The 19,686-nt window shown below is 40.2% G+C and overlaps 1 protein-coding gene across 22 annotated transcripts in view; it reads left to right on the top strand.

Annotated features, from left to right (window-relative positions):
• The first annotated feature begins 2,352 nt into the window (after window positions 1-2,352).
• Window positions 2,353-19,686, top strand: part of KIF21A (kinesin family member 21A) — a 147,603-nt gene continuing 130,269 nt past the window's right edge. For 18 of the 22 annotated variants that reach the window (XM_070619385.1, XM_070619379.1, XM_070619392.1 and 15 more), the window contains exon 1: window positions 2,353-2,771. In XM_070619385.1, coding sequence (XP_070475486.1) covers window positions 2,728-2,771 — 44 coding nt within the window. In that variant the 5' untranslated portion in view covers window positions 2,353-2,727. Of the gene's footprint in view, window positions 2,772-16,528; window positions 16,617-17,155; window positions 17,199-19,686 lie in introns of those variants that run through there. The other 4 variants (XM_070619388.1, XM_070619386.1, XM_070619389.1 and 1 more) reach the window with 3 other exon arrangements.

Genomic DNA, 19,686 nt, shown 5'->3' with positions numbered 1-19,686 from the left:
CAGTCTTAATCTTCTCCATACGGCTAGGGTCCGGCATTGTGTGCACATAGCCATCATTTACTAAATATTTATTGAGTGAATAACTGGCATAGGATTTAAACCACTCTTCTGTTAAAAGCTCTTCTCTTAGAGGATTCTTTAACTTCAGATAATTAATTAATTAGAGGAGCCATAAGGAAAGATGTTATAGCAGCTATAAAGGAATTTGAAGTAAATACAAAACAGATCGTTAATTTACAAATTTTGAAATTTGGGAGAAAATTACTCAGTTGTCAACGGGAATTTGAATTCTTACACTGCCTCTTCCTGAAACCACGTGCAATCTGTATCCAAAGCCACAGCTACTATTGGTGCTAATGTTGGTCCGAAAGTTCCAGCCTCATGGCTTGGGACTGAAGTTGGCCTGAAACACATTTTAATTGGTTTGCATGGTATATATAAATATGGCGTTGAATTAGTTGTTGATGTTTAAAATAAGGAGTTTTTCCATAAAAGTGTGATTTTTTCTCTATCTCTTGAGAAGTAACAGACATACAAGCAAACAAAAAGCTTGGCAGCACTGGGTCTGCATCCCAGCAGGCCAGAGCTGAGGATGGCCACTGCCTTTGTAAGGGGCCTGTGTTTTCTATTTTATCACAGTCCTCACCCTGCCTGCTCCATTCACTTAAGTTACCTGCCAGGCTCCTAGTGACTTTTGTGTTTGTGACAGCTCCTACTGAGATATATATGTACTGGAGCTATTTTATTTTATTTATTTATTTTAGATTGGCACCTGAGCTAATAACTGTTGCCAGTGTTTTTTTGTTTTTTTCTGCTTTTTTTCTCCCCAAATCCCCCCAGCACACGGTTGTGTATTTTTAGTTCTGGGTCCTTCTAGTTGTAGCATGTGGGATGCCGCCTCAACGTGGCCTGACGAGCGGTGCGATGTCGGTGCCCAGGATCTGAACCAGAGAAACCCTGGGCTGCCTAAGTGGAGCACGAGAATTTAACCACTGGGCCACAGGGCCAGCCTGGAGCTATTTTAAATGAGATTTAAAAAAAAAAAGTCTTAAATGATCCGTCTTTCTTCTTAGTTCTTTTGCTAAATTTGCTTGGCTTGAATTGCCTTCCTTGAAACTTTTATCAATCCAAGTAGCAAGGTGGCCAGTTCAGATCAGACTGTGGGACTGCCAGGGCAGGAGGAAATGGTGCTTCCAAGTGTTGACAGATGATGCTGGGGGGCGGGCGGGAAGGGGAGAGGCTCCACAGAGGGCAGCCAGAGGAGAGCTTTGCCACCACTTGGACTATAGGAGGATACTTACTATCTCTGCCCTTTCTATCTCCCGGTTAGTTATGTGTCTGTTAAGACTCAGGGGTATCGAGGTTAAGGGACAGAATCAGTTTTAAACTATCTATAATTATATACACTACATGGGCCTTCTCTTAAGATTAAACACTGCTGGTTTGTCCCAAAGCCTGCTGCCTCCTCTGACGCAGGCTGCTGCATCCCGGCTGATTAGGACGATTAGGTGCGCGATTTAAGACTGCAGGTACTTGGGGCAGTGCCTTTATTTGCATGGTGCCATTTTATCTATTATACTGTTTTGTATGAACCCACATGTTTATTTAGAGAAACGCATGGGGCTACCCACAAAAGATTCTCTGTGGCAAAGCGAATAAAGGCTGTTTCCACAGAGCCAGCTAAAGGCATGTGGGAGCACAATAGTCACAAGCAGAAACCACAATGGGCCCATGGCGATAGAATCCCGGCATTGGGAGGCGCTTTTTGAAGGCCAGAAGGGAAAGTCACTCAGTTCAGAAGGATTCACTACACAGCAGGTCTTGGGGGATACTCAGTTCTGGGAACACTCGGCAGGACCGGGGTGCACTTCATTTGCCAGCGTACAAAGGATTTCACAGAAACGCATTCAGAAATCCCAGAGTCAATCATTTCCACAGCGCACTCGGGCTGGGCAATGGGCGATGGAGACAGGGGCCAAACCGACGAGCCGGTGGAGCACGAATGACCGACTCCCGGGAGGGAGGGCGTTCGGCCGGGGGCTGGGGAAGGGGGTCAAAGTCCAAGCTGGAGAGAGGACACTAGGGCGAAGGAAGGGGGGAACAAAGCCGAAGCGGAGTGGCAGCTGCCTGGTTCCCGGCTGCGCTGGTGAATCGAGCTGCCTTGTAAGAAAGACACAGGCAGCAGGGCGAGCCCTGGCGGCTGCATTCGCCCGAAGAGCCTGCCGGGGCGCAGGGCTCGTGCCCCGGGCGGGCAGCCCGCGGCCGCGTCCCCCCTGCGCCTCCCTGCCCGGCAGCGCCAGGCAGTGCCCGCCGAGCGCGGGCGGGGCGAGGGGCCGGGCGGCGGCCGCTGACGCAGCGCGGGGCTAGCAGCCCTGAGCGCCGGGCGGCCGCGGCCCCAGGGGGGCAGGGTGCGCTCGCCGGCCGTGCGGAGGCCAGCGGCCTGCAGGCTCCGCCGCCGCCGCCGCGCTCGCCGTGCGGCGCGCCTCGTCCCCGCCCCGAGCCGGGGGGTGCGCGGGGGAGAAGGGGCGGGCGCCCGCGCGCCTGAATCACCTCCTCCTCCTCCTCCCGCCGCCGCGCCGCCGCCACCTTTCCATTCAGTCGCCCAACATGGCTGGAGCGCGCCGGAGGTGAGCCGGCCGCCCCTGCCGCTGCAGCTTCTCGCGCCCGCGGGCCGCTCCTCCTCTCGGCCGGCCGGCGCCCCGGGCCCGGCTGTCGCGCGCCGCCAGCATGTGGGGCGCCCCGGACGAGAGCTCGGTGCGGGTGGCTGTCAGGTGAGGACGGACGCGGTGGCGGCGGGCGGCGGGTGGGCTGCGGCTCGGCGAGGACCTGCTCTCAGGGGCGGCCGGCGGGGGCTGGGCGGCTGTGGAAACTGAGGCAGCGCGGCCCGGTGTTCGCGGGGAAGCCCGCCGCCCTCCCGCCGTGGGCGTTTGCAGGTGGCGGCGGCGGCGGCGGCGGCGCGGCACCGGGTCCCAGGGGCGCCCCGACTCTTCGGGGTGGGGGCAAAGCCGTCGCCGGCCACCCCCCGCCGGAACAGCGATCGCCTTCGCTTCGGCCGCGTTGGGTGATCTCCTGTCGGGCTTTGCCCGGGGGAGCTGCCTCTCTCCTGGGCTGCGGTGTCCTTTTTATTATTTATAGAGTGACTGTCATACGTGTACTTGCGACTCCGGCCTTCTGAGGCAGGAGACAAAGCATCAGACGGATAGCGCTTCCCACCGCGGGTTGTAGATGTCGGTGCGGATGGATGTCTCCTTGAGCATCCCGGGGAACCAGCCAGCGCCAGCGGGTGGGCGCGGGAGCCGTAGCTGGCGTGGCAATGGGAATTAGATTTAAGGTCAGATTCACGGGGGATAGGTCTGTAGAAGGAAGAAAACTCGTCAGCGAGGGGAAGGGTTAAATGGATGACTAGGTGAAATACCCTGAGGTTCGGCAGGATGGATACAATATAAAATTCTACGTGCCCGGGTGTGGGTTTTGAAATACTAGCTACATTAAAATTGCATTTTGGTCAATGTCAGATACACGAGTATTGAATGTAATTTAGACTGTTTTGATACATATCAAGAAGCAAAGCTCTGACAGTTGCTCCTGGAAAATTGCAACATCATCCCTGAAATATTAATGAAGCATTCATGGTGGAAGAAGTGCGTCGCTTTCCCAGCCCTGAGAGTCTGCTGTGAATTCGCTTGTCTTTATGTATACTTTCAGGACTATGAAAATAATCTGTCCTCCAAAAAATTACTTTTAAAAATCCATTTGTAGTCTTTCTGAAAAGTTATTTAAAAAATCCTATAATGTCAGCATTTCTATAGTTATTTTAGTGACATCTTGTTTAGGCATAGAAATGGCTGTTATGTACATTCTTTGTATCTTTAATCAATTGGAAGAATAAAATGAATTTTAAAGATTTTTTTTCATTCCCTTTGTAGATCAGGAAATGACCACCCATGGAGGTGACAGTTTTATGGCTCTTTAGACTCGCCTGTTATAAAGCTTTTGAAGTTTTAATTTGACTTTCTTGGTTATTCTAGGGGTACTTATCCAATTGTTAGATTAGTTTGTTTCTCCTATTACTGCTACTCCTTCTTTTGGTCTTTTAATACCTATTCTTGACTGTACCATGCAGAGGAAGGGGATGGAAGAAGAGGAAACCCAGTAAGGGGCAGTTTTGGTAGTTGATAGATCTGGTCAAGGAAGGTGAAGAAGCATAAAATAGTAATGAAAACAGAAAATTCAGCTATGAGAGAAACCATTTTTAGAGACTTAAGATTTTTATCTGTGGATTCTCTAGAATGTCATAGGGCAGTTTAGCCCTGCTATCAAATCTGATGCTGCTTGCAATGGAGGCCAGTAGAGCCATGGATCACCCTTAAGTGATGCTGACAGATAAATAACTTACTTGGTTTTGGTATGCATGTTAGCACTGTTTAAGTGAATAAGTGTGGGTGTCATGGTTGGGGAAAGGCTTTGGAAACATTTTAACAGAACTTAGTAAGCCACGTTGTGAAGATCTATTTTGTTTTCATTAAATACATTATCTGAATAGATCCACTCTCTCAACTTATTTTACATAGCATAAAAATAGCACATATATTTCCATTTACAATAAATCCTTTTTGAACATATATCCCCATCTCTATTATCCTGATTTCCGAGCTAAAGATGGCAATAATTGTTGGACACATACCAGGTGCCTGGATCAGTGCTGTGTGTTAAGATGTTTTAAATCCTGTGAAATCTCATTTATTCCTCACAGCAATCTTTGATTGAGGTCCTGTTACTATGGCCATTTTACAGATGAGACACAGAAAAATTAACTAACCTGCCCAAAGTTAAACAGGTAGCAAGTGGTAGAACCAGGGTTCCAGCCCAGACGGCTTGACTCTGCGGCCCAAGGTCTTAACCCTTAAATCTATGTAGGTGAGAGGCAAGAACGTGCTTCACAGAGCTTTATTTAGCTTACGGTCAGTTGCCTCTTCCTGGTTCTGTACTAGTTTATTTACAAATGAATGGCTTTGCTAGGTTACTCAGACCTTGATCTTGCTAGAAAATACAGAGCTTGGAAAGAGAGGACCTGAACTTAGCTAGAATATTTCCTTAGATTCTTTAATCTTTCCACTGTCCTCCAGTCATACCCTCCACTTTGCGATAGGCTTCATCAGCGGGATAAATAAACCAACACATAGACACAAATTGGCAGGGCATTTGACCTGCTTTTCCCCTTCGATGAATAATATAATAACAGGTAATAAAGAGTTGAGTCTACTTGTGTAAGTGCACTCAGCGTCCTAGAGGTTCTTGGGTTTTATTAGATGTAGCGACTTATCAGTATGTTACTGCTGATGACTCTCTTTTAGGTTTCTCAAAATAAGTGCATGGTCATATAAAGCCTTGGGGAGAAGTTAAACAGGAAGTTTCTCATTTAGGGAGAATATTTTTAATTCAATTTCCCAAAATACCTTTGGATAGACTATATCTGAGCTGTTCTGCAGGGTGTCTTTCATTGCGGTAGATGTGGATTCAGGTGACAGCCCTGCTACCCAACCCCATGTGACTGTTGAGCACTTGAATTATAAATAGTGCTACTGAGGAACTAAATTTTAAATTTTATTTAATTTTAATTAATTTAAATTTAAATTTAGAAACTAAGCCTTGACTTAGTTTTTGGAAAACTTATAAGTAAGCTTGGAACAACTTGGTTAAGAGATCTACTCTTAACTGTAAAGTTTATGAAATCTAAGGACGAATAAAGTATTTCTGATGAAGATTTAGTGTCCTAATTGACATATGTTGTAAGTATAATATATACATAGATTTCAAAGACTTAATATGAAAAAAATGAATGTAAGTATATCAGTAATCTTTGTATTGATTACATGTTAAAATGACAATATTTTGTTATATTGAGTTAAATAAAATATTATTAAACTTCATCTATTTATTTTTCCTTTTTGAAAATGTGGCTGCCAGAAATTTTAAATTTAATTATAATGTTACTTGTATTATATTTCTATTGGATAGTGCTGCTGTATAATTTAAAAAATATGAGGAAGAAGTATAGAATAAAACTGTTCATAGCCACCCTGTCATAGCCTAACTCCACTCTTAGATCAAGAAAATACCAGAATCTTGGGCATCTGTTTTTGGAGTGGTTATATATACACATACATACACACAAGCATATATATATACACACGTACCTATGTACTTATAAGATTTGATTTTACAGCAACATTTTTTTCCTTTGAGTGCATAGGGGTAGAAAGTTACCAATTATGGACTCAATGTGGTAGCTGATTTCCTAGAAAATGTGGTAAGTTTACTGATGTCATCAGCAAAAATGAGCAATGGAGTATAGCGGATATTCTACTCTTATTATCTAAGTATGCTGAATTGAACTAGTTAGTTAACTCAAAATGATAAAATTAATTAAGCGTTTTGAGTTCTAAATCCAAGACATTGTGGGATGGTGTGTCCTTTTCCTTTCCTTGTCTGAATGCTGACATAATATTTGAAACTTTTTTCCTCGTCAAGAACTTTAGCTTGCAAAATATGTCAAGAGCTGGACGAAAATGGAGATAGAGAAAAGGCCCATTGTGTTTTCGTGTCATTGTCGTGATTGTGAGATAAAATGTCTTTGCTTGGCTTTGGCAGAGAACAGTACGTATCCTTGACAGTGAGTCTGGGTTAGTGCGTAATGGAGTCCAATTTGCTGTATTTCACCTTACTAAAGCACTTTTAGGAAGTGGCATTGCTCAGCAGGCGCAAGGGGTGATCGGACAGTCGAAAGCTCTGTTTTAAGTCTGTCACTGGCGCTGATTTGCAACGTGACCTCCCTGAACTTTTGTTTTGCCTCATGCTGAGGTGACAGTGTAAAGGTATTAAGTGTTGTAAGAACTTTCTATACACAGTCTATTAAATATGTGATTTTTTTGTTGTTAGTCAAACTGTTGGCATGAATGGTGCCTCTATATTGACAGGAAGTAACTATTTTAACGTTTCAAACTTGACTTTCCCGACAGTCTGTTTACTTTGGGTACTCTTATTACTGAAGAGGAAACATTTAAGCTTTTGTGGTCTCTGTCCCAATCTGGTTCTAATACAAATGTGCAATATTCTGTTTAATCTACATTAAAACCCTGTAAGGTAGGCTGAACAGATATATCCTTATTTTACAGATGAAAAAATGAGTCTCAAAGACAGTAGGTGACATAGTCAAGGTTTCTCAGCCAGTAAGTACCAGAATTGGAACTCAAACTTAGGCTTCTGATATCTGTTTGTTTGTCCTTAAACATATTTCCAAATGTTTTCAAAACATTTCGTGTACTAATTTCAATGTAATAAGGTTCTTTCAAGCTGAAACACAAATATATATATCATGTAAATTATTTGAAACAATTTAATGTTTAGAAAATATAGACGTAGATAAGCAAGGCTCTTAGAAATATTTATTTTAGGAAATAGATGATTATCTGGTATTTGGTCATTTGTTTAGTCCTTCTTTCCTTCATGCTACAAATATCTATTAAGTGCCTACTATGTGCTGGACACTTTCCTACCACTGAGAATGCACAACACACATGACAGACATGGTCTCTGCTTTCATGGAGCTTAGACCTAGCAGTATGAGGCTCTTTAAACGCACAAACTATGTTGGAACTAACACAAAATAAAATCAACAGCACAAACTAGAAGTGAAAGACAATTGTTGCAGTTATTTTTTATTTTTCCTCTTTTTTTTTTGGCGAGGAAGATTTGCCCTAACATCCGTTGGCAATCTTCCTCTTTTTTTGCTTGAGGAAGACCAGCTGTGAGCTAACATCTCTGCCAGTCTTCCTCTATTTTCTATGTGGGATTCCTCCACAGCATGGCTGATGAGTGGAGTAGGTCTGCGCCCAGGATCCGAACCCGTGAACCCTGGCCTCTCAAGTGAGTACACATAACTTTAGCCACTCAGCCACAGGGCTGGCCCCTCCTTTATCTTTTTTAGTAGCATTTTTTAGTTCATACATTTCTTAAGAATAGTGACTAAGGAACTAGTAGATGATATGAGTTGAAAATCAATGAAATTATTTTATTTACAAAATATGACTTGATACTTTTTCTTCAGATACAGTTTATTAAATTTATGAAGAGTAGTAGACCTGTTTGTTATTTGGAGCTCCATGGAAGTTCAAGTTTCATGTCTAATTATTATACCCCTTGAGCTCTTATTATCTTACCTGCTAATTGGTTAATATTTTGATGCATAATTATGGGGCAGTGAATGATGCACTAGAAATTCCAGTTTAGTGAAGCCATGAAAGCAGGAATTATCTTGGCAGTTAATTCCATAATCTGCCCAATCTTCCAATTCTCATCAATTTCTCCTCAGAGAGGTTAAGTTTGGAATATTCACTGTTATGGCTGTTTTCCCCCAAGACGTGTTACAACTCACCTGTGTGACTCTGGTTTATAAGTGGTTATTTTCTGTCAACATTAGACAAGACCTTTCTCTGAGTTTCAGACTAGGAAGGAAAAACCAGCAATGAAAATGCATGCCATGTAATAGAAAGTATTTGTATACAGTGTATCATTAGAATAATTTATTATTCAAAATAAAACAAATATTTGTATTTTCAATGCTTCTTTCTGGGAAGCGGATTTGTGAATGCTTTCTTTCAACTTCATTTTCAGGTGGATTAACTATTTAATCTTCTCAGAGTGTTAAAATAGTTTTCCTGTGGCCCAGCCTTTGTTTGAAGCAAACGACAGCCAAGCCAAAGGGACAGTTTTCACGACACCCTACAATTATCTTGAGATCTTCTGAGTGTTTAGGAATTATATTTGAGATTCCTTTGTTTTTTTTTTTTTTTTTTAAAGATTATATTTTTTCCTTTTTCTCCCCAAAGCCCCCCAGTACATAGTTGTATATTTCTCGTTGTGGGTTCTTCTAGTTGTGGTATGTGGGACGCTGCCTCAGCGTGGTCTGACGAGCAGTGCCATGTCCGCGCCCAGGATTCGAACCAACGAAACACTGGGCTGCCTGCAGCGGAGTGCGCGAACTTAACCACTCGGCCACGGGGCCAGCTCCAGAGATTCCTTTGTTTTTTTAAAATTATTAGAAATTTATAGATTGAACATAATTTTTACTATTTCTATAATTATTGACAAAATAGGTTTTAAAGCTGAATGGGACCTTGAATAGCCTAGCTGGTTGAGGCCCCTTTAAGACGGTTGAGGCATTAGAGGCCTAGAGAAGTGAAGGAATTCCTTGAAGTCCCCCAGCTAGCAACTCAAGTCTTCTGTTGGTCAGTGCTCTGAATTTTCTAGGACTTCATGTTTTGCTGTCGGACACCCCAGAAATAGAATAAATTTATATTTTAAAAGCTACAGTTTTAATCCCTTAAACATGCTTTATGAATACGTTTAATTTGACATTTAAATACATCCCCTCACTCTCAGTACCCATTATTTTGGCTTTATGATTGCCTTAGTTCTAGAAACTAGGCCAGTGAGTCTAACAGGGACCTCTCAGAGATAGAGGGGACCCCTCGGATAGAAATCGAGGTCTATATTTTGAAGTTCCCGGTATATTAAAATGTGAAGAACTGCCTGAACTGGATTATGGACATAATAGACTGTTCTCAGCCTTCATATGTAACACACAAATGCTTCAACCACCACCACAACAACACATTGTGTGTATAGTCTAATTTGGAAATGATGTTAAACATGTGAATAGGTTTTTGTGAACGCTGGGCCTGGGACATGTCGCCTTCTCCCCCACCCCTCCCCTTGGTTCTTGCAACTTTGTTTTCTGCTCTGACAAACTTGAGAATTATAGCGCACTCCGTAATAATGGCAGCCTCGCTAAGGGGACGTAGCTGGAGGGTGGGGTGGGGCAGAGGTGGGGTGTGGTTTAGTAGGGTTGGGTGAGGTATGTTTATTGGGATCTGGGATTGGAGAGGGAGCTAGGAACCTGAGTGGTTTAAAAGCACCCCTTTTTGAGTATTACTTTACTGGATAGGTAGTTCTTAAGCTTTTAAATAACATCTCATCCCTTCCCATCCTTATTTTAGAAGGAACTAAAGAATACAACACATTTTGACTGTAATGGAGGCCTGTCATCCACAAAGTATCGTAAATCCCACCTCTGCGTGAAGCCTTTCTGGACTGCTCCCGTTGCTGGTACAGTTCTGCCCCTTAGGGCCGTGCACCTTCCTTATGTGATTCTTCTTTCTTTCCCTCACATTGTGATGGTTTTCACTTCAAATGTTCCCCGAACTCAGAGGACATTTAATGCTTTTTTTTAGAAGGTACTAACGTATGGACGGCACTATTACAATAGAATCTTTGAAGGACATTGGGGTTATTAAATTGAAACAAGCAGACCTACATGTCCAGATTGGAATGAAGGTCATTCAGGTTTCAACCCCAGGGTCAGTTTACTTGGGTGACTAATCCACCTCCGTCTGCTTCTTCAGTAAGAGCAAGGAACCAAGAAACTTGTTCAAATTTGGTTGTGGAGAGGTGGGCATCATGAGCCCACCCAGGGGCTAAATCAAGGACAGCTTAACGTTTATTCCTAGTCTTTGTCTCTCTTAGTGTGTAGTAAAATTTTTGTTTTTGAAATTGGATCTGACGTTATTCTCCACTTTGGGGAACTGTGTCACTTAGGCATGACACCGTCAGTTCTCTGAATATGATGAAGGAATTATATTTTTTCATAGTTGATATTTACATTCTTTGACACAGCTACATAGTCAGTTTGGAGTTGTTCTAAATAAGAGACTTTTTCTTTTAGCAAGCAGAAACAAGAAACCTTGGAGAGGGTCAAGCTGTAGTTAATTATTATGGTGTGGTATGCTGATCACATGGTCTACTAATGAGGCGTAGACCATCTCTATCTACCCTCAATTGTATTCCTTCTAATCTTATTTACTTTTTTTAGATCAAAATTCCTACATTTATTACATAATTATTGAATGTCTACTGTGTACTGGAATCCCATAAGTTGGAGGCATAAAAGCACTTGGAGGCGAGGTGATATAATAGGATGAGCGTTGATGGTTAGAAAAGTATTTTGGTCTAGACTCTTAGCAATGATAAACTTGGCTTTGAGAAGGTAGTTATCCATCTACCTCAGTGGACTCGCGATGGATCAAAAGAGAACCATGTGAAAGCATTTGGCAAGCGGTCTTTACACAAATACAGGTGGTAATATTACTAGAGATGAGTTTGATAAAACCAACAATGGGCATGTTGGGCATATTCCAAACTCTAGCAGTTGGATTAGACATTCTCTAATATGTAACCTATAACTTAAATTTGTAAAGTGCTTTATATTTTCTTGGTTCTTTTGCTTTTTGAGTATCTATTACTTGCACCACTGTCAGTGAAACAAAAATGTCTATATAAATACTTTGAAAAACCTTACCTTACCTAGTCCCTAGTTCTCATTTTGTTTTCAATATGTAAGTCATACCATCCTGCTCTACCTTACTAAATTCCTTCTTTTATATTTTGGTAAAATCCGCCATTTTTATCCTTTCCCTTCTCTTCCCACACAGACTTTCAGTTGGTATGATTTTTAGTGTTTTGTAAAGTTACTACAATATACTTTGTGAGATTAACAATAATATTGAATTATATTTTCCAGTAGTTGCTTAACCTAATGTAAGAGGATGTTGACTAAATTGGTTAATAAAAATGTGAATTTTCCTTCTGAATTGGATTGCACCAAATTTTTGAAAACATTGCTAACTAATACTTTCCTTGCTTCTCATCAGCCTTGGCAACAAGCCACTAAACTAGGCCATGGATTAAAGAGCATTGTAAGGAGTAAACTGAGTAAAAAGACCAGAAGTAATAATAACACAGAATTTTTAAAATGCATTTACATTTTCTCTAATTTTTTTTCTGGCACCTAAAGCCGAAGGAGAAATGTGCCTGCAGTATTCATTGATAGAGCTATGTGAAGACTTAGCTGAAAGCACTTGAAAAGAACACTGATACTTAGAAGCGGGAAATAGATCTTACAAGCCTAGTCTAAGTATCTCAAAATCAGCTTTTGACTTCATAAGTTATTTTTATCTGATTTTTTTCTATTATTTAAATAATGCAATCACATTAGAAAAAGTATCCGGGAACAGATGAGAAAAGCAATCCATCATAGTTCACTACTCTTGAGATAATTTCTGTTAGCGTTTTGGTGTATTTCTTCTTTTTTTTAAGATTTTTGTTTTTCCTTTTTCTCTCAAAGCCCCCCGGTACAAAGTTGTGTATTTTTAGTTGTAGGTCCTTCTAGTTGTGGCATGTGGGATGCCGCCTCAGCATGGCTTGATGAGCTGTGCCATGTCCACGGCCAGGATTTGAACTAGCGAAACCCTGGGCCTCTGAAGTGGAGTGCGAGAACCACTTGGCCACAGGGCCGGCCCCCTGTATTTCTTCTTAGTTTGTTTTCTTATCTGTACCTACATTTGTTTTAAAGTGTTGTAATGTGGATACACTTTTGTAGCCTGATATTTATTATGACTTTAGAGTATAGCATAAGAATTTTTCCGTATCTTTATATAAAAGAAGGGCATTTTGAGTAATATGCTAAATATTATACATCATGTGCTTTATTTCAATAATTCAATTCAATATATATTAAATTCCATATATCAAACTGTAATTTAATTGACAAGCCTTCACTGTTTAACGAGGACCTTAATTTCATTTTTTTTCTAGACTTGTGCTGTGTGTAATGATTCTTGGTGGTGTTTTCATTTCCACTGATGAGCACACTCTATAAATGACTATTTCCTGGAATTGAAGGGGGAGGGTAGTGCAGCTCACCCAAAAAGTATGATTAAATGTTATGGTACTTAGGATGCTTTTCAGAAAAAGATATATCGATGTATAATTTTAACTTTTCAGCTATATCTATAGCAAGACATAATGTATTAGGATAATACAGACATTTGTTTAACGCATTAGTCTAAGCCACTGATGGTAAACCAAACACAGGTCCGTAACCATGTCATGTTCCTTGGAAATCAGGGCATTTCTAAGGTGTTTATTTTGCTGTGTGTATTTGTTTGAATAGCTGTTCGTTACCTAGTCTGCATCTGTTCTGCCCTAGAATAGAAGGTGTCAGCTGCTGATTAAACATGAGATTACAGATTTTATTCCTGGTTATTTGGCTTGTCATTCAAGGTTTCTTAATCCAAAAGTGACATTTTCAAGTCTTAATTTAGGCATTACAATATAATGCTTTTGAATTTTAGTTTGTCAGCTGGCCCTTAGATTGGCAACAAATTCCACCTGTTTTTGATTGTTTTCTTATCTGTTTTGTTACGTAAATTGGACCGTCTGTTACCTTTGTAGCAGATTCAGTCCTTGTCTTTGAGTATAGGGTTTCTTTAGTTGTCTTCTGGTTCTTAATTTTGTATTAACTTGCTATAGCTCATCATAATTTATTTATCTTATGCACGTGTTCTGTGACTGCAGCTCTCAACGTAGAATAACTCAAAGACTTTGGATGATTTCACACTTTTAAATTTGAGCACTTTTTTTAAGATTGGCACCTGCGCTAACATCTGTTGCCAATCGTTTTTTTTTTTTCCTCCTTCTCCCCAAAGCCCCCTGGTGCATGGTTGTATGTTTTAGTTGTAGGTCCTTCTAGTTGTGCTATGTGGGACGCTGCCTCAGCATGGCCTGATGAGCGGTGCCATGTCCTCGACCAGAATCCGAACCCGGTGAAACCCTGGGCCGCTGAAGTGGAGCACGTGAACCCAACCACTAGGCCATGGAGCCGGCCCCTAAATTTGAGCACTTTTTGACATCAGTTTTATGGTCTCATTTTATATGTTTCTATGTTAGGATTCTGCCTCATTCTACTTAAAAACAGGCATCAAGATATTATGTTGTTGAATGCTGTGGGTATTTGTGATCTGCAAGTCCAGTTGTTTTTAGTGTGGTGTCAATAAGGCCAAGATTATGAGTTTGCTCCCTGGATGGACTTGTTAGCTTTGCTACTTTTTAATGTAATAATTACAAGAAATACAGCTGTTCAGAAGCAGCAGTATTAGAGGGGGTGAAACAGTACAAATTGGTTAACACTGGTGAAAAATCTCTCCAACAATATTCTGGAATTTTCATCCTCTTTATTAGATCATTATAAATGAGAACGTTTTTACATTCAGTGTCTATAGGAGCTCAGTAAATATTCAAAGTTTACAGGGGCTCAATAGGAGAAAATAATACCTACCTCATGTGTTTGTTGTGAGAAAAAATAAAATAATGCATCTAAAACCTTTATCATAGTACTGGCACTTGTTAAGTGTTTTGTAAGGAGTAGTTGCTGTTGTCATTTTATTGTCCTTATTTTTCTCCACTTAGTGACTCTGAGTTTCTGGGTCAGGCCTAAGTAATGCTACAAGTAAATCAGAGCTGTGTTGTTTGCCCTACCAGCACATTAGTCTGAAATTTATTTTGCTGCTCCAAACTTATGTGCCTATGCTTTTAGGGTCATAGCTTTCCCTGTAACCTCCTATTTTACTTGTCCAGATTTAGCTTCTGTCTTGGTTTCCTGATTTATATCCCTTTCCCCATATCTTGAATCCATATCCACTTGATGAAGTGAAATTATGGAAAGCCCCCTTTCTGTGGAGGGGAAAACTTGTCGTCTTTTTTTTTTTTCCAACTAGAGTCTCCTTCAACTCATGTGGGCCACTCAGAACTGGAAGTTCCCTCCAGATTGAATGCACTTGTGTACATGTGCTGGCACTGAGCAAGCCTGTGTCACTTCTGGACCTCACTTCACTTCCACGTCATCCAGGCCTCTAGCCAGGCTAGTTGTTTAGCTTTCGCCCTTAACCCATGCCCGCCTGGAGGCCCCAGTACGTTTTGAGACAGATTTTACCTGAGATCACAAAGCTGTAATTTTGGTGCGGGATTGACACGAAACACACAAACACATACACATATACTGCAAAATGTAAAATCTACTAAGGAGTTGATGAATCTGGCTAAATGGTATAAAATATATTAATGTTAATAAGCAAAATAAATTATATTTGTTTCTTAATATCAGTTGATGGCAAAGATTTTCAACTTTGTCCCTGTGACATTTTAGTCAAAAATAATATATTGGATTTGTCAAGAAAATTTGAAGTTTTGAGTCTTCGTCTACAACTCTCTTGTCATTTTGAAATGGAAAATTTTGGTCACTTTTGAAGTGTACCTACCTTTGCATTAATATGAAAATTGTTCTGTTGGCTTCTGCTTGTGGCCATATGGTATGTGCACAGTGATGGCTTGGCATCTCGATTTTGATAAAGAGCTGATAGACTGTGTGTTGAGCTGCGCCAGGCCATTGGTATACACTCTGCAATTGCTGGATTTGGGACTGGCACATCTAGGTGAGTCGACCATTGCTTTTTCTCACAGCAGCTTCACTGATAACGAGAAGGGATAGGGAAGAAGAGGAATGTGTGAAGGAATCAAGGACAGATTCTTGAAATCAACTACCCATTCTGGCTCCTGGCAGCCCTGCATTCTATATTAAAAGCATCATGGGTCTATGGCAACATGCCCTATCTTATCCCAGTATCCATCAAGAAACTGCTAAAAGCTGGTTGATCTCTCTTTTTCTAGCTCTGCATTCCTTATTAATTTTGTTTTTTGCCTTCATCCTATCCCTGCCTTAATTTTATTTTCCTTTGCACCATGGCTTCTTGCAAAGAGCATAGATGTTAGAGTCACAGAGATTTGAGTTCAAAATTTTAGGACAGCCACTTAACCCTTATGAACCCTAGTTTTCTCATCTGTAAAATGGAGTTAATGCCTATCTTATAGGGTTGTTAAAATTTTAATGAATGTTGTAAATACCTTTTATTTAGAAGTGTTTGGGAGATGTTAGATTCTTTTTTCCTTCTTAGTTTTCTATCCTTCCTCCTCTTCCTACCAACTCTTTTTTTCTCTCTCTCTCCATCTATCTTTATCTCTATAAATCTCTATTTTTCCTCTTCTAGGTAAGACTTGTGACTAACCACAATTTCTTTTTTTTTTAAGATTGGCACCTGAGCTAACGTCTGTTGCCAATCTTCTGTTTTTTTTTTTCTTCTTCTTCTTCCCAAAGCCCTCCAGTACACAGTTGTATATTCTAGTTGTGGTCCCTCTGGTTGTGCTCTGTGGGACGCCGCCTCAGCATGGCCTGATGAGCTGTGCTGTGTCCTTGCCCAGGATCCGAACTGACAAAACCCCGGGCCGCGGAACCAGAGCGCACGAACTTAACCGCTCAGCCACGGGGCGGCTCCCACAATTTCTTTTTTAATCATCTCCAGGTAGAGGTAATTTCTTTGGTGAGCTCGTGTTTATAGAACTCCACCTTCATCCTGATTTCTCTGTCTATGAAGTGGAGATAATAACAGTACTAATCTCATAGGACTGTCATGAGAATTAATTGGCATATTTGTAAAGCAACCAGAATAATGCTTGGCATATAGTAGGCCTCCATAAAGATTAGTTGTACTCATTAACTTGCAAAAATTTATTTCTTTAACAGGGATTCTTCTAAGTCTTCACTTGGGGCCCCTTTATTTACAATTTATTATGTCTGTCTCTGATGATGAAGAAAAGGCATGATGGAGGTAGGAGAAATAGGGAAAGCTTGGTAAAAGGGTCCAAACTTTCAGTTATAAGGTGAATAAGGTCTGAGAGTCTAATGTATAACATAGTGCCTATAGTTGACTACACTGTATTTTGTAGTTGAAATTTGCTGAGAGAGTAGAACTTAAATGTTCTCACCAAAAAAAGACAAATATGTGTTAATTAACTTGATGGGGGGAACCCTTTCATAGTGTATATGTATATCAAATCATCACAATGTACACTTTAAGTATTTTACCATTTTATTTGTCAATTATATCTCAATAGCTGAAAGAAAAGTTAATAGTGCATTTATATTAGATAATAGACAACCTTGATATTACCAACTGAAGTTATCAGTATTGTATTTATGTGCTAGAATGGATGTCTTGGTTTGTCTTTATGAATACATTGAGTTGTGAAGTCAAGATTGAGATAATTATACTTTCTTAACCAGGTTGAATAAAATGGTCTCTTAATCTTTGTCCTCTGTTGGTATGTATACTAATGGAATTACATTCCTTTCCTGTTTATCTTTAAGGACATGAGAATACTGATTGATTTCCAGCTGCTTACCTGGCGAGGTGAGCTGACTGACATGTTAATCCTTAAACCTCTTAAATGTATTGCTTGGTATATTATTAACCTGACCGTACTTCTACTTATACCAACAGAATTTTTACTAAGACCCCAAAAGTGATCAAAAACACACATATAAACACACACACACATATTTTATATATAAGCTCTAAGAGAACTCCTCACTATTTCCATGCGTGAGGTAATTGAAAGATTTAATTGAGATGACAGAGTTCCTTTGCTAACTTAAAAAAGACACTTGATTAATTTTGTCCTCCCTTTTGCAGTTCATATTATGAGACAAGTCATTCAAGTCATTCATGTTTTAATTACCATGATTAAATAAGAGAAAAAATCCATTTGTGGCTCTTTTTTTCTTAGGACCTTACTCAATAATTACGTCTTCCTCGTTTATACGCTGTTAGCTGCTGAAACCTTTGACGAGATGACTAGTTTTGTTTGCATTGAAAAACAAGTTTCTGATTGATAACACATGAAGTCTGAAGCAAATCATCCTGAAAACAAACTTCACTCTTTAAAACAAACCTGTTTAGAAAACAAACTTGATTGAACTGATAAAATAAATACTTCTTATGTCCTTCACAAATTGGTTTACCGTGAAATGAAACACTCTGATGAGAGATGAACTTAGAAAATATGTGGTAGAAGGTTAAGTGGACTTGAAGATGACTAAGACAGCCCTGCTTGCTGTCTTTGACAAGAAATAGAGTCCTCCAGATATCAGCTGTTAAAATAAAGAACACGGTAGTAGAAATAGGGTAATGTAACCGAAGATGAATTTCCTTCAAAATCATCAGTTAGATTTCCTACCCTGTTTTGGAGTATGCAAAGCAGATGCTTATACATTTGAGTTGTTTTCTGTACATTCTGGTGAGAAACATGCTCTCTGTTTACCTGAAAAAAAGATGCAATAACAGGAACTTCTGTTCCCAAAAGCAGTTATCTTTGTACCTTTTTTTTTGGACAAATATGTTTATTTGCACATTACATAATTTTCCTTTTATGATTGAATCTTTTAAAATGAACTTTGGTGACCAAAGCAATGCATTTGGACTTTGAGTTCTGATCTCTTCTGTTCCATTGACTCACTTTGAGGCGTCAGTGGTGTAAAAGTAACGCTGTGGAAAAATAACGTGACACCTCTCTATGACTCATGTCCCTCTATGTGTAAAGTGGATTGTACTTTTGCTGAGTACGTTACAGCCTTTTTGTAAAGTATACCTAATAAAAGTGCAAAAAGAAAGCTATTGCTCCAAACTTCTTGTAAGCACAGCAGGTCTTACTTAAATAAGTGTATTTTGATATGTACAATGGAGGAATAAAAATGAATTTGTAACGATAATAAATAGATCCCAACCCTGACCATTCCAATTCAGCTTGGCTTATATCAGTTGAATATATTTCAATTTAATTCAATTCAATTTAATAGTTACTGAGCCCCTAAAATTAAATGCACTCAAAACGCTTTGCTAGGCACTGAGAACTGCAAGATGAATCAGACATGGATTTGGCTCTTGAGAAACTCAGTCCACTTGGGAGAGTCCTGCGTGTCCATACAAGACCTGATGCCTCTCCCAAGAAACGTGCCAGAAACGAAGTATGAACACAATCTGTGCAAGTGATTGGAGTAGTCTACTTCTGTAGCCATTGTTATTAGCTCACTTTTCTAACACAGAAAAATGACTCCTTATTTTCTAAAACAGTAATGTAAACTCTTCTTAATAATTTAAGTCCTATGACCTCTAATCTTTCCAATCTTCTAGTCTTTAACATAGCCCTATTAGTTTTTTTGCTTTCTTTTCTTTTCCTCTATACTTATACTCTCTAATCTTTCCTAATTTTCATGTTCATTCCATAAAAAAAACCTATCTCTGTAAATTGCATCCTATTTTCATCAGATATTAATTGCAAAGATTTATTGACAACTCATCCACATGCAGAAGGATATGAGTACACGCATATGCATACATGTGTGCACATTCACACATATCCGCATATCCTTTTCCACACAGTTAGTTAGTTACTAACTCACTCAGAGGGGTCAGCTTAGATCTGAGTGAGGCAGGAAGCTTCTATGGAAAGTTCCCTAACATATTCCATTTCTAAGAATAGTTAGAATAAAATTTAAAATCCCATTGTTGACTGCATATCTTTTTCTTGTGTATCTACTTCATCAATCCCAGTGTCCTGTGGGAAACAGGCTGTGTTTTTTCTCAGGAGTCTGATGATCTGTTTTGTCTTTTAAGACCCACGGCACTTTGAACATTTAATAATTTAATCTAGAAGTCCTTGACAGCTCCATTTGTTATTATCCAGCCTTACTTCTGTTAGATGTGCCTTTCATAGTAGCCAGGCTCTTGTTATAAGGAAGTGGCAGAAATGATTTCCTAGCAGAAGGACATGGGCTTTTTTTTTTTTTTGAGGAAGATTAGCCCTGAGCTAACTGCTGCCAATCTTCCTCTTTTTGCTGAG

This window comes from Equus przewalskii, chromosome 5 (assembly GCF_037783145.1).
Source record: "Equus przewalskii isolate Varuska chromosome 5, EquPr2, whole genome shotgun sequence".
NCBI lineage: Eukaryota > Metazoa > Chordata > Mammalia > Perissodactyla > Equidae > Equus > Equus przewalskii.
Note: the sequence above shows the minus strand (reverse complement) of the source record. Positions and strands in the feature narration are given on the sequence as shown.